Source organism: Mugil cephalus, chromosome 2 (genome assembly GCF_022458985.1).
Source record: "Mugil cephalus isolate CIBA_MC_2020 chromosome 2, CIBA_Mcephalus_1.1, whole genome shotgun sequence".
Classification (NCBI taxonomy): domain Eukaryota; kingdom Metazoa; phylum Chordata; class Actinopteri; order Mugiliformes; family Mugilidae; genus Mugil; species Mugil cephalus.
In genome coordinates, this window is record NC_061771.1 from 23,289,181 (window position 1) to 23,301,623 (window position 12,443).

General features: G+C 46.9%; 1 protein-coding gene across 4 annotated transcripts; it reads right to left on the reverse strand.

Annotated features, from left to right (window-relative positions):
• Positions 1 to 774: 774 nt before the first annotated feature.
• crmp1 (collapsin response mediator protein 1) lies at positions 775 to 11,566 on the reverse strand. 4 transcript variants are annotated; one of them, XM_047576951.1, is made up of 14 exons: positions 10,858 to 11,564; positions 9,098 to 9,186; positions 8,726 to 8,910; positions 8,457 to 8,621; positions 7,968 to 8,029; positions 7,794 to 7,874; positions 7,067 to 7,135; positions 6,867 to 6,987; positions 6,613 to 6,769; positions 4,997 to 5,138; positions 4,732 to 4,902; positions 3,324 to 3,503; positions 2,234 to 2,399; positions 775 to 2,138 (listed from the first exon to the last, which is right to left on the reverse strand). In XM_047576951.1, the coding sequence occupies exons 1-14, from the start codon at positions 11,206 to 11,208 to the stop codon at positions 2,047 to 2,049; spliced, it is 2,031 nt and encodes a 676-aa protein (XP_047432907.1). In that variant the 5' UTR covers positions 11,209 to 11,564; the 3' UTR covers positions 775 to 2,046. The 4 variants fall into 4 exon arrangements, with proteins under 4 accessions (XP_047432907.1, XP_047432909.1, XP_047432906.1 ...); XM_047576953.1 differs by lacking the exon at positions 10,858 to 11,564 and adding an exon at positions 10,165 to 10,358; XM_047576950.1 differs by having other exon boundaries at positions 7,794 to 8,029; positions 10,858 to 11,566.
• Positions 11,567 to 12,443: the final 877 nt, after the last annotated feature.

A 12,443-nucleotide genomic window follows, 5' to 3' on the forward strand; every position in this document is an offset into this window, starting at 1 on the left:
CTGAAATCTGAACAAATTCTTCTAATTGCAGGTTACGGTTTGAGTTGATAACCGACCGTAGACATGTGTGTTTCAGGTAGACACCAGTCACATCACACTGATCAGGCGCAACATTATGACCATCGACAGGAGAAGTAAATAATATTGATGAAGTCGTGACAATACAGTGTTATTCTGGGAAACTTTTGGACCTGGCATTCCTGTGGATGTTACTTAGGGATGCACCACCAACCTGCACTAGATTAGAAGTTAAAAAACAGGAAAAACGGCACAAGGTGTTGACCTGGCCTGGAAATTCCCAAGATCCCAAACTGATCTATTATCTGTGGGATGCACTGGAACAAGCTGCATCTACAGAAGGCCCTCTCCTCAACCCAAAGGACCCAAAGACCAAAGACTCTTTTGGAGGCACAAGGGAGCCCTGCACAATATTAGGAAGGTGGTCATAATGTTATGCCTGATTGGTGCAACTGCCTGATAAAAACCTAGAAATGTACGCTTGTAATTTAGAGCTGAAGAAGCCACTTGGATGAGTATTTAGACATGAGGAACAGTTTACACAAACGTGGCCGTAGTCCAGTTTTTTTTAACGGTGTAGAGTGTGTGTCTCAGGAGTTGGATGTTGAACTCGTATTGTCTTAACCTAAGCACCTGGATTCCACCTGATTTAATGTATTGATAAATGATCCGGGCCAAGGAAATGTCAAAGACAAATGTAGTAAAAGAAAGGGCCGATGTAACTGCATTAAAATGACTGGCATCACATAGCATTAGTCACATAAAGCTGGCATTGACCTCAGAGCGCCTTTATTCTGCCTTCATCTTTGATAACAGTCAGCCTTTATTGAATGATTCACGGTTCCACTGGAGACACCGGACAACAGCATCAGAAACAAAGCGCCATAGAAACACTAAATGTACCATAAAGGAGCAAACACCCAGAATTGATCAGAAGACAGAAAATGAACAATTTTTTTTTTTAAAAAAAAAGAAACAAATTGAAACGTGAAGCTTTAAAGAGCAGCAGCAGCGGTGGCGGTGAGAGCCGAGGCGAGTTCAGCATGTCACTACGACAACGAGGATCTATTTCTGGCGAGAGTGATTGGCAGGAAAGTACGACACACGTCGTGAAGTCTTTTATTGCGAAACTCTACTATGCAGGTACACGAATCTAGACCTTAAATTAGCTGTTGCTTGGGCTTCAGCTCTACTTTCACGCATTACAGGAGAGCATTGACACATTTGCATAATAGTATAATGTGCATCACTTTGACTGAAGTCCACAGCAGTGTTGAAATGCATGATTTAGACCTGGTATCAACTGCCTCTGCCCACAGTGAATATCTTTAAGTGTTCGAAGCACACGGTGAGCAGTGTACGAATGTGCCTGTGCTGTTGAATACAAATGTGCTTTGAAAGAGTTCCTCCACTGCAACGACAAACCACGAGTGGTGTGCAACATCTAAAAAACGTGTCCATGCAACATGTATAACCGATCCACTTGGGTCACATTGAAATCTGTATTGCCAACATGTTGAAACCAGATGCAAAAAACAATAACAAATAAATAAATAAATAAATAAAAATGTTATTTACTTAGCTGTCCACCGTATGGGTGGAAAGGAGCACCATGTCTGAGAGCAGACCCACACAGTAAGACGTGGAAAGTGAGGAAGTATAAGTAGGAAGTCATGCTCACGGGGAAGCAAATAACAACATGACATAATACTGGGGTCACATTTGGAAGCTTACAGGGGGTCCAACACTGGATCTGTGAGTTTTAGGTAAAGACTAATTGATTGTAAATCACACTTTTTTTTTTGTTTAGTTTTTTTTTTTTTTAGACTGGAAGTATAAATGTGCTTCTAAAATGCAGTTTTAAAGCGTGTCACGATTGTACCACATTAAAAAATAAATAATTAGACTCATTCATGCCCGGTGTGCGCGTGCTCACACTCCCAGTCACACACATTGAAACGAACTCGCACACACATTTAAGAGCCGAAACCCCCAGAGCCGTCCACACTTTGTGCACGGGTCACGTGTTCAGCCAAGGCTGGTGATGTTGGAGCGACCACCGGGGGGTGCTACGATGCGGTGGCCAGACCGACGCGGGATGTTGTCATCAGTCTGCGCACCTGATAAATACGAATTACAAGAAAAATTAACATATTACATATAAATATGTATATATTTACAGATTGAATGTAGCTGGATTTTTGATTTGTGTTACCTGAAAGGCTGAAGTTGGACTGGTGAAGGTTGCGCACTGGCGGCGGCTGGTGAGTGGTGGGGGAAGTTTTGGCCGATGGAGCAGGGGTAATGTACTTGGGGGTAGGGGCGACGTCATACACAGGGCCGTCATATATTCCACGGGTGACGCCCTGCTCGCTCTTTACCTGCATAGAAAACACACAAACAAGCCTATTAGTCGGTCCTCAGAAACAAATTGCCGGTAAACCCGTTGATCACGACACCGGATTAATTGGCTCATTTGTATTTTGTTTGAACAGGCTCACAGTGGGAAGGCAATTAGGGCTGTGACTAATGATCATTATTTTATTTTTCATCATCAATTAACCTGTGCATCCTTTGCTTTTCCAATTAAACGACAATTTTTTTGTTTATTGTTGTTTGTAAAATGACAGAATCGTGAGACAATCAGGAAATCCTCACATTTAAGCTGTTGAGATTTAGGCCTAAAATGGACACGTGGCAGTTCTTATTAACAGCGGTGTAATCTCAGCAGGTGAAGAGCGTGAGTGTGGTGTGGTGACGTCCTGCCAAAGGGAGGAATGAAGAGTTTCCTCCACCACATTATGCTCAGGTATATGCCTCAGTGTCAATTTCCCAGCATCAAACTTCCTTCCTTAACTTCCTTCTGACCCACCTACTCTCACAGACACTGCACTGTATTCTAAATGGCTTACACTAACTCACTTTTCTCATACCTAACCCGATCCTATCTCCAGGGAAGCCAGTGAAGCCTAATTATTTCAAACTAAACAATAAGATATGTGACTGTGTTTATCTGTGTAAGTGTACAACGGTTGCACCGTAAATGTTTTAGCCCATTGCACATTTAAAAACCCAGGTGCAGCTGCTCTTTGTCTGAATTCTGCTGCACCTAAAAGGGAATGTGACGCAGCGAATCTGAGGCTGAGTGCGAGGAGCCGCTTCATTTAAAAGATAAACGGCAGCCACCTGGTGGTTACTGGTGATATTCTGATATCCGAGTTGAACAGCACAACACCGAAAAGGGCCACACCTCTAATGCTGCTTCAGAGGTGTTTCTGAAGTCATCCGCACCGAAGTCACTGTACCTGATTCCTGAACTTAATGCGCTGGTAAGCAAAGTCAGGGAAGGGCTTCCGCGGAATATATCGACCCGTGCCCTGCTGAGCGTGCAGCTTGCCTTGTTCGTAAGCTACCCGACCTTGACTCAGCACCAGCGCCGGACCTCCCCGGCACTCCAGACCCTCAAAGATGTTGTACTCCGCAGCCTGTGTTTGGAGAGGGAGAAAACACCGAAACAAAGAAAATCTGGATTAGGCAAAGGGACAATAGAGAGCTTTTTCATTTCCCCCCGCTGTCTAGGTCTACTGTGCTATTTGAGGAAGAATTCTATCAGAGGGTTTCACGAGATGCAGTTGAGAAGGGGGGGGGGGGTACCAGTGAGAGGCTTTGGGATACGTAATAGAGTGGCAATAGAGGGGGATGGGTGGAGAGAGGGTAGCCTAGAATGGGTGAGGGGTGAAGGGGGATTACAACCTAAAGCCAGCACCAGTCTGGTTTAATGCCTTTAAGGAAAGAGTGGCAGAGCAGACTGAATACATTAACCACTATCTAATATTTTCACTGAATTATGTCACATTGTCTGGACATTTTTGATGCCATTCTCTAGGATTTAAATGCATCGTTTTGTCTTGAAATTATTGTCGTCATCCAGGTTCTTGTCTAGCTATAGCAATATTGTCTTATGCACACAGATTTCCATTATCAAGGCCTTTCTGTCGCCGTCTGCGATGTAAAGAGGCGCAAATGGAGCTTCGTTTGCGGAGCTCAAAGGATTAGACTGACCACGTCCCACCTAATCCACCGTCCACACCCAGCGAACGCCGGAACGTCCTTCCATTAAACACGTGACAATTTTTCAGTGTCGTTTCCAATTAATGTCAGTGCGATTTGTATCCATTTGTCTTCATTATTCATATTGTTCAGTGCAAGCGGCAGTAGAAATGTTTGATTTCAGATTTGTTCAGTCAAGACAATCTGAGTGGACAGCACTGGAGATAAATGAGAAAATGCGTTTGTTGCATTAAGTTGGATGAACTGCCTTTTCAAATCTAAATCTCAAAGTCACTTGGCACATACGATTTCAGTGTCCTTCAAAGATGTGACCTCAATAAACAGAGGTAAAGTGCATGCACTGCGATGCACGTCTAAACCCACTGCACATGCAGTTCGGCGGAAAATAATGTCAAACTTAACTGAAAATCACTGTGACCTAAAAGTAATGTTCAGGTTTCTCTTCACTTCGTGTGATCTTTCTCTTCACTTTTATCCTATTTCACACTCCCGCAGCCTCCCATGAAACCTTCCTCCCGCCCCCCCTGCCTCAGTTTTGCCTTCAGTTCCCCTCACTCAGCAACTGATTTACCACTCCCTCCCTCCCTCTCCCTCTCTCATCATGTTTCCTTTCCCTCGGCCCTATTTCCTTTTTGTCCTCACCGACTGCTGGAGCTTGGCGGTGATAGTTTTGACGCTATCCGGGTCCCAAATGACAATGTCTGCGTCAGATCCCACAGCTATCCGGCCCTTTCGTGGGTACAGATTGAAGATTTTAGCGGCGTTGGTGGACGTGACTGCAACAAACTGGTTCTCATCCATCTTCCCCATGGCCTGTGGGACAAAATAAATGAATTAAAAAGAAAAACGTCACACACAAAAGACACGCACATACACACACGAACGCGCACGTGGCCTCATTGCTCACCACAGCCTTGTCCCAGACAAAACCCATTCTCTCCTCTATTCCGTTGGTTCCCTCTGGGATCAAGGTGAAGTCATCTCTGCCGATGGCTTTCTGGGAAGTGCTGTAAGCGCAGTGAGAGCTACCCACCACCTGCAGGTCCCCGCTGTCGGAGCAAACAAAAGGAAAAAAAAAGAAACACATTTATCTATAACTAATACAGGGAGATCAGACTCGAAGATTGGCCACAAAATCTTAAAAATCCAACCGTGTTTACATTCAAACCAATACAAAGAGAGGCAATTCAACTATTGGCCACAAGGTGTCCTCTTAGAGCGAGCATGAGTTAAAGCTAAAGTCATGTTGAGGCCTGAGGCTGAGAACCAGCCAGCTGAACTCGTCACCATGGTGCAACACAGCTGCAGTACCAATCCCTGAAGCATCTACGAGAGTACATAAGTACACAAGTTTAACTGCATTTTTTATTTAAAAAAAAAAAAAAGCTCTATACACAAGAGGCTGGATATGACGATATGAATCCCTTTATTTATTGGCTAATTACAGTGATTATACTGTAATATGTGAGCTGTGGGATCATCACCCAAATGCCAAGAGAGTGCTTATTATGCAAATAATGGGCCTCTCTGGAAACGGAGAGAAAAGATGCAGTTCTTTCGCCTCTGGAAAAAAAAAAAAAAAAAAAAAAAGAACCTAAAAATACACCGTGTGTCGGTTCAAGGAAAGCTCAAGCGCAACCGCAGAATCACACCACCGGCGTGACAACACGGGCCCGCCTTGAGAGGAGGGAGTCGCAGATGAAGGGAGGAGGAAAAGGGAGGAGGAGGAAGAGGAAGGAGGCACTTGGTAGCCAAGGCAACGGGTGATGAAGGATTCTAGTTCTTGTGCTATTTGTGGAATCGGGGACAGTCAAAAAATGTACAGCTGGAACTGCCGTGCGTTGCATACATGCGTGAGAGGTGGAATTTAACTTACTATTATCATGAACTGTGCTTTATACTCAGTTTAAATAGGCTTCTAAATCTTTACACAGTCATTTATCTATGACTAAGCCCCCCTCACCTGCTTCTTTTTCCACACGCACACCTTCACCTTCTTTTTAACCAAGCCCGACGACAGTTGCGTGTGACGTGAATGCCTAACGAATGCGTAAGGGAAAACAACGAGAGTTTCGCATTCCCACAGATGTCTCCTTTCATGTCATGCGGCGGATTTGCATTTCACATTGTGCAGAGGTTACAGCTAAATTAAGCATTTTATTTGCCCTCACCCTGCATTAATCACAAAACTTTTCACACGAAATGCACTGTGGTATAATAATTTCTTACTGTGAAATGTGTATATATCTTTTTTTTTCTCTTCCAACTTTCATTACAAGAACTGGGGAGACTTCCTGAGATGTGCCCCCACCCTGAGTCTCGCTCCCTGGGTTCCTCTGCCATCATCAGCCTACACATCCCTCCCCCCTTTTCATCCCATCCCCTTTACCTTCCGTAACCTTCGACCCTTCTCACTCCTCCATCCATTTGTCTCACAGCTTGTCTGGCAATAAACTTATGAGCAGCAATTAAGGTGTGTGGTCTTTGCTAGTGCATTTATTTTTGAACAAACTAGAGTCGTACCAGGCCAGCAGTGTGTGCAGATGGTCCGGAGTCGTTGGGTCGGGACTCAGAGGTGGAGACGTCACATAAGCAGCCGCCTTCGCCCAGTTTTTGCTCCAGTAGTGAGAGCCGTCAGTGGCCAGGCTGGCTGTAATTGGCTCTCCGAAAACTACAGAACCTGGATGAGACGGCGGTAGGACAGTAAAGTTCAGACTGAAAAAAAAACCTGCCAAAGAGCACGTGTGATGAAGAGAAGAAAGAAAGGGAACGCCAACCTTTCCTCCGGGCCAGAGTGATGGCTTCAGCCGCGCTCTTGCTCATCACCTTTGTGATGTAGACAGGACAGTTCACACGGCCGCCGAGAGTGATGGCCCGGAACGCCGCCTCGGCCTCCAGCTGCGGAGAAACGAGATGGAGAGCGGCTCGAGCTGACACAGTAACAGGCGAACCGAGATAAATTGTGCGTGGAAATCACCTCCTCGGGACGACTCAGAGGATGGCCTTCGGGGCCGGTAATTCCCATTCCGAGGATTTTTCTCTGTTCCTGAAAAGCAAATTAACCCAATTCAGGCAATCTCTTCACACGCTCTGCAATCACTGTCAGGATCACATGCAGTACCTGCCAAGCCGTATTTTAGTGCCTCTGATTGTGTCATCGGCTCGCACAATGAACATCTCACAGCCTGTTAGGCTATTAAAGGAAGTGAGTGTGCATTATAATCCTAGAATGCCAGTGCACAGTGGGGAGTATGTGCTGGCCTCAGTTATTATGCTACAGCCTGCAGCACAGAATGAAAACAGATGAAAACCACCACCCTTCCCTTTTTTTTAACATTTTTTTGTTCTCTAAGGGTTTGGTGCAATTTTTCATCCCCTACTTTTAATTACAGTTAGGTTAACGAGCATGTCATCTGTTCCTTTAGTCTATGCCATCGTCACCATGGCCACGGTAATCACCCCTGCTGCTGGCATTATGACCACCTTCGCCCGCAGCCGCATTAATCATCATTACATCATCATCATTACTCTAATAACGGTCAGCAGTAACGGTGGCCCAAGATAAACGCGTCATCTTCGGAGGCTGCAGCGCCAGCATTAATCCCCTCATCTTTCCGAGGGCTGAAGAGTTATGCAACAAGAGCAGCTCTCTGCTGCAGCGGAGGCTGGATGCGACTGTGAGGTCGGAAGGCTGAAGCACTTACCTGAGCGACCAGGTCTCCATTTTCGGCATGAACTAACACCACAGCACCCAGCTGCTTCAGGAAGGAGAACGCCGCATACAGCTGGAGATGTGACGAGTTAAAAAAGAAGTTAGGGGGGAAGGAAAGTGACCATGTCTCACGGTAATTGGTGCAACTGGTGATCATGAAGTGCACCTGAGAGTCTGTCATCTGGTACACGTCCTTATAAGCCATGTACACTTGAAAGGAGTTGACACCTGAAACAGCAGAAACGATGACATACTGCATGAGGAGAAAGTAATGAAGGGAAACAAGGAAGATTAATAAGACTCGCTGTGTGAGAAAAACTGATTAACAAACTTGTTTGACGTGCAATCGACGCATGTTTATGTCTGACATCCGCTCAGTTTCTTTTTTTTTTAGCTGCCTCTAAAGAAAAACATTTCTTTTACTTAAACCAGATTACAAGCAAAATTTGTACTCTGCCACCATGACAGCGTCATAATGGGAACAATGATTCTCCACTGTGGCTTCGCTGTAAGAGGATTCAGCACTTGGCAAAATTGTTTCTAAATCTGTCCCAATTGTTCTTGCGAAACGTGTCCAAACAAGGGATTGGAATAAGAATTACAGCGATGACCGCCTCTCTTGAGATATTACCGACTAACCAAAAACCAAACCCACCTTTCTCCTGCACCAGCAGCTCCAGCTCATCTTTGACGGTTTCGTTCCACTGGGGGATGTCCACGTGCAGAGAGTAGTCGCAGCATGCCTTTTTGTCTGCAGCCTCTTGCCAGTATTCGAACGCCTCCAGCAAACTGTCTCCAGGCTGAGGGGTCACGTGGTCGACTAAGAACAGGGAAGGGTCGAAGGTCGGGGCGGAAAGGGGGGCGACCGTTATGTTTCGACACGGATGTGGACACGATAATCGGTGCATATGCATCCACACTCACTGATCATGGTGGTGCCACCGGCGATTGCGGCCTTGGTGCCCTGGAGGAAATCATCAACAGGCTGTGTGCCCAGGAAGGGCTTCATCAGACAGGTGTTGACATCTATCCCCCCTGGTATCACCATGCGGCCATCGGCCTCGATCACCTTGACATCGCCTGGAACACTCAGATTCTCCCCCACCTGCCTGCCAAGAGTCAGACACATGAGGGTAAAGAAAGGGGTGGGTGACAGGCAGATGAAAGCAGAAATGAGGAGATGCGTGGATGAAAGGGGATTGCAGAGGTTGAGGGGGGACGACAAAGAGAATTCAACATTTATGCCCCTGCTGATGTGAAAATGATAGGCGCCTGTATTCTCCCCCACATACGCACTTGATGAGCCCGTCCTCAACGTAGACGTCGGCATAGAAAGACCGGTCGTCGTTGACCACTCGCCCTCCTTTAATCAGCAGCCCTTCGCTCTGCAGGGAAGAAGTGCACAGGGGAGGGAGAGGAGGGAGGGGGTTTGAATTTAGTGCTGACATTTTGACGTATTGCACAATCAGTTATGTAATCCGTGACCTTATAGCGATATTGACACAGTGCAGTGGAGGGTGGACAGAAACGCATGGCCACACAAGGGCTGCTCATGGGCGGGGTCTGAGGAAAGCTAATGCTGTTGCCTCTCTTGATTAATCATATGCAGAGCGGGAGCAATTATATAAATCTGCGGATGAATACTTAAGCGCATGGTGCTAAAACAAGCGCACTACAATGTGTCCACGCCTTCCACAGTACCACCATAGAGGGTGCCTGGCAACAGCGTTAGGAAGATGTTAGGTCTCCATGGTAACCATTGATCATTCGTGGTTCCACATGACGACAGCTGACAGCCCGCTGAATATCAGCATCTTTATTCAATAAGGATGCTTGCAAAAAGGGGAATGTGTGCATGCATTTCAATGTACTGTTGTCTTCACTCCCACTAAAAGTCAAATGCTTGCTAGGGGTTGATGATGGAGTCATTTGATATTTAATAATACCTAGTGTGCAGACAATGCATTACGTAAAATGGAAGCTTTAGCATCAGAGGAGGAAAAAAAAAGGATCCACCTCAGCACATATCCAGTTTCACACCTCGGTGGTGTCCCGGTGTTTCATGCAAGCAATTGGTTCTAGCGCGACTCCTGATTCGACCGTCATGTCAGCCGACTTAATCCCTTTGACAGGCGGCGAGATTACACAACACTACCAGACTCAGACAGGGAGCGCATACACAGACAGGGAACTGTCACCTATCTCGAGGCTGCGGTTTCACATGGGAGCAACATGAGAGGGCCTTCTGCTCTTTGTCGCTCACTAAGAATCTAATCCCCCTTCTTCCTGCGTTGGCAGCAGGGATTTGCATACAAGAGAGGCCCCTCCGGGTGGCAGACCAGGCACCAGGTCGTTTCTCTTACCGTCAGATGGGGGATGCTGTTATTCTCCTGGTAATCGGTCCCAGACATGTCCTCCCCGCCGCACTGCCCTACGGCAGTCAACTCAAAAGGAGAAATAAGGTGACCCCAGCGCAGGGCTACGCCTCTGTGTCTCCCTTGATAAGAGTTGGTAATTGTTTCCTCGAGCAAAAGCGACGAATCCGCCGCCGTGCGGCTGCGTCAGGTTGCGTGGAGCGCGCACGGCGAAAGGCAGGTGACTACCCCCGTGCATGCCCGGTGGCGTTCACGGCAACGTTCACGCGCAAAAACCACAGAGAGAAGGGACGTCCCCTGTCGCTGTCCAGTTCAGCACCACACAAAACACACGCCACTGTTTGGATTGGCTACATTTGCGTCTTTTTGGCGCATGTTTTGTTTCGAGCTATACTATACTGTAGCTAAACTGCAATGCAGCACATAAGTTCATCATTTATGCATCCCGCAGCGTTTGTCTGAGAATAACGGTTCGCAGTGGGCAAGAAATGAATAAGGAAAAACATTTTTGGCAACTTTCAGAAATTATATAATATATGAGGCTTTTGTCAGTCAATGCTCTGACGTGGGTCAACAGTTGTCCACCAGCTGTGTTTACTGCTGCACTTAATGTGGCCTATTTTATATACTCAGACCTCTTGAAAATGACAAAACCGAGGACAATAACCCGCCCAGGCTTACCTCTCCATTTGAGCACTCCTTCGTCGATGAACGTCTGGCCTCGGCACTTGTTCGTGCGTCGTCCGTCTCCCCGGGCGAGTGGCTCCGCGACCCCTCCCTATGCTCGCCGGGCGTCTTACCGATGGGGTCACCGGCGTCCAAAAGCCTCTCCCGGCTCCCGCTTCTCGGGGTGCGGCTGCCCTTTCTCCCCACCGCGTAGTTATCGAAGTCTATGGTCTTGCTCTCGTACGCCCCCTCCACGGAGCTGAACATCCCGAACGATTTTCGCTGGTTCGGCCCGGTGGTGATGGGCCCAGCCAGGTAGACCGGCAGCTCATCCTCCCGGTTCCATTGCCTCCTGCAGTCAGACATCGTGGCTTCAGCAGGAGAGGCAGACGTCCCCGAATCTTACGCGATGTACACTGCTTTGCTTATTCTACGTCTAACCGGGTCACGGTCCCGCCTATCCAGACGAGCGTACGCATCCGATGCTGCGAAGAGTGAAAATCAGCTCCCTTCAGGCAGCCTAGAGTCCTTCCTCTACACACATGATGCAGTGCTCCAGTTTTGATAGGTCTGCTGGTGGCGTGTTGGTATGAACTAGTTTTAAAGTGCTGCAAGAGGCAGTGAGTGCACCTATCTGCACGTATGGAATGAGCGCAAGTCTGGTTTTTGGCCTGTTTGTGCGCTCCTTTGTCTCCCCAACCCGTCCTCTCTCCGTGGCGTTTGATGTGGGGGGCTGTGCGCGAGCAGATCACAGCATCACAGGATTAAAACCAGCGTGTGTCATCTTTTAACCCACATCCGCGGGGGGTACATGCAGCATGCCCGTGTGCCTACGGGGGCTCTGTTGACCTATGGAATGTCATGTGTGCAAATAACACCCCAGACGTTTCCTTTCCGCACGAGACAGTTTATAATGATTTCAACAGGCTGCCCGTGGGAACTCTGGGAAAGAGAGTGCGAGAGGGAAGCTGCCGTCTTTCGTTCCTCAAGCAGGTGGACAGCTCCCTTAGGAGACGCGAAACAAAAAAGCAACACGTGAGACTCTGATCACTCATTGCACATAGGCTAAGCGTAGCTGTGGCACATGGCCTCATACACCCTTTTTCTTTTTATTGCACTGTTTATTTAGTTGTTGTTATTGTTGTTGTTAGAGGTGGCGCTGCTACTGTCAGGTTTATCCTGTAGCTTTTATGACACCACACTAAGGAAAACAAATGCCTTTTCTAAAACTTCTGAAGGATCAGTAATTCAATCATGTTGCTCACTTAACGATCACGTTAAAATACATTGTTGCCCGAGTTGGAACGATTTTATTTCCAGACACATTCCTCTTTTTATTTCCATTTGCGCGTGTCAGTTATGTGTTATGTGATGAGACAGTTTTATCTGTCAAGAATAAATCACATTGTCATAAGAATTTCAGGAGAGGAGGTATAGATAGATATTTTTCCAACATTACATTCAAATTAAACTGACTCTTCTCTCATAGAAATATGAGTAAACACCAACACTCAGCACTGGCTACGATTCACGCCCTGGTGATGTTACCATATTGTCTTTACGTCTTCCCCAGCATCTCAGTGGTCTGGTGCCATATGGGA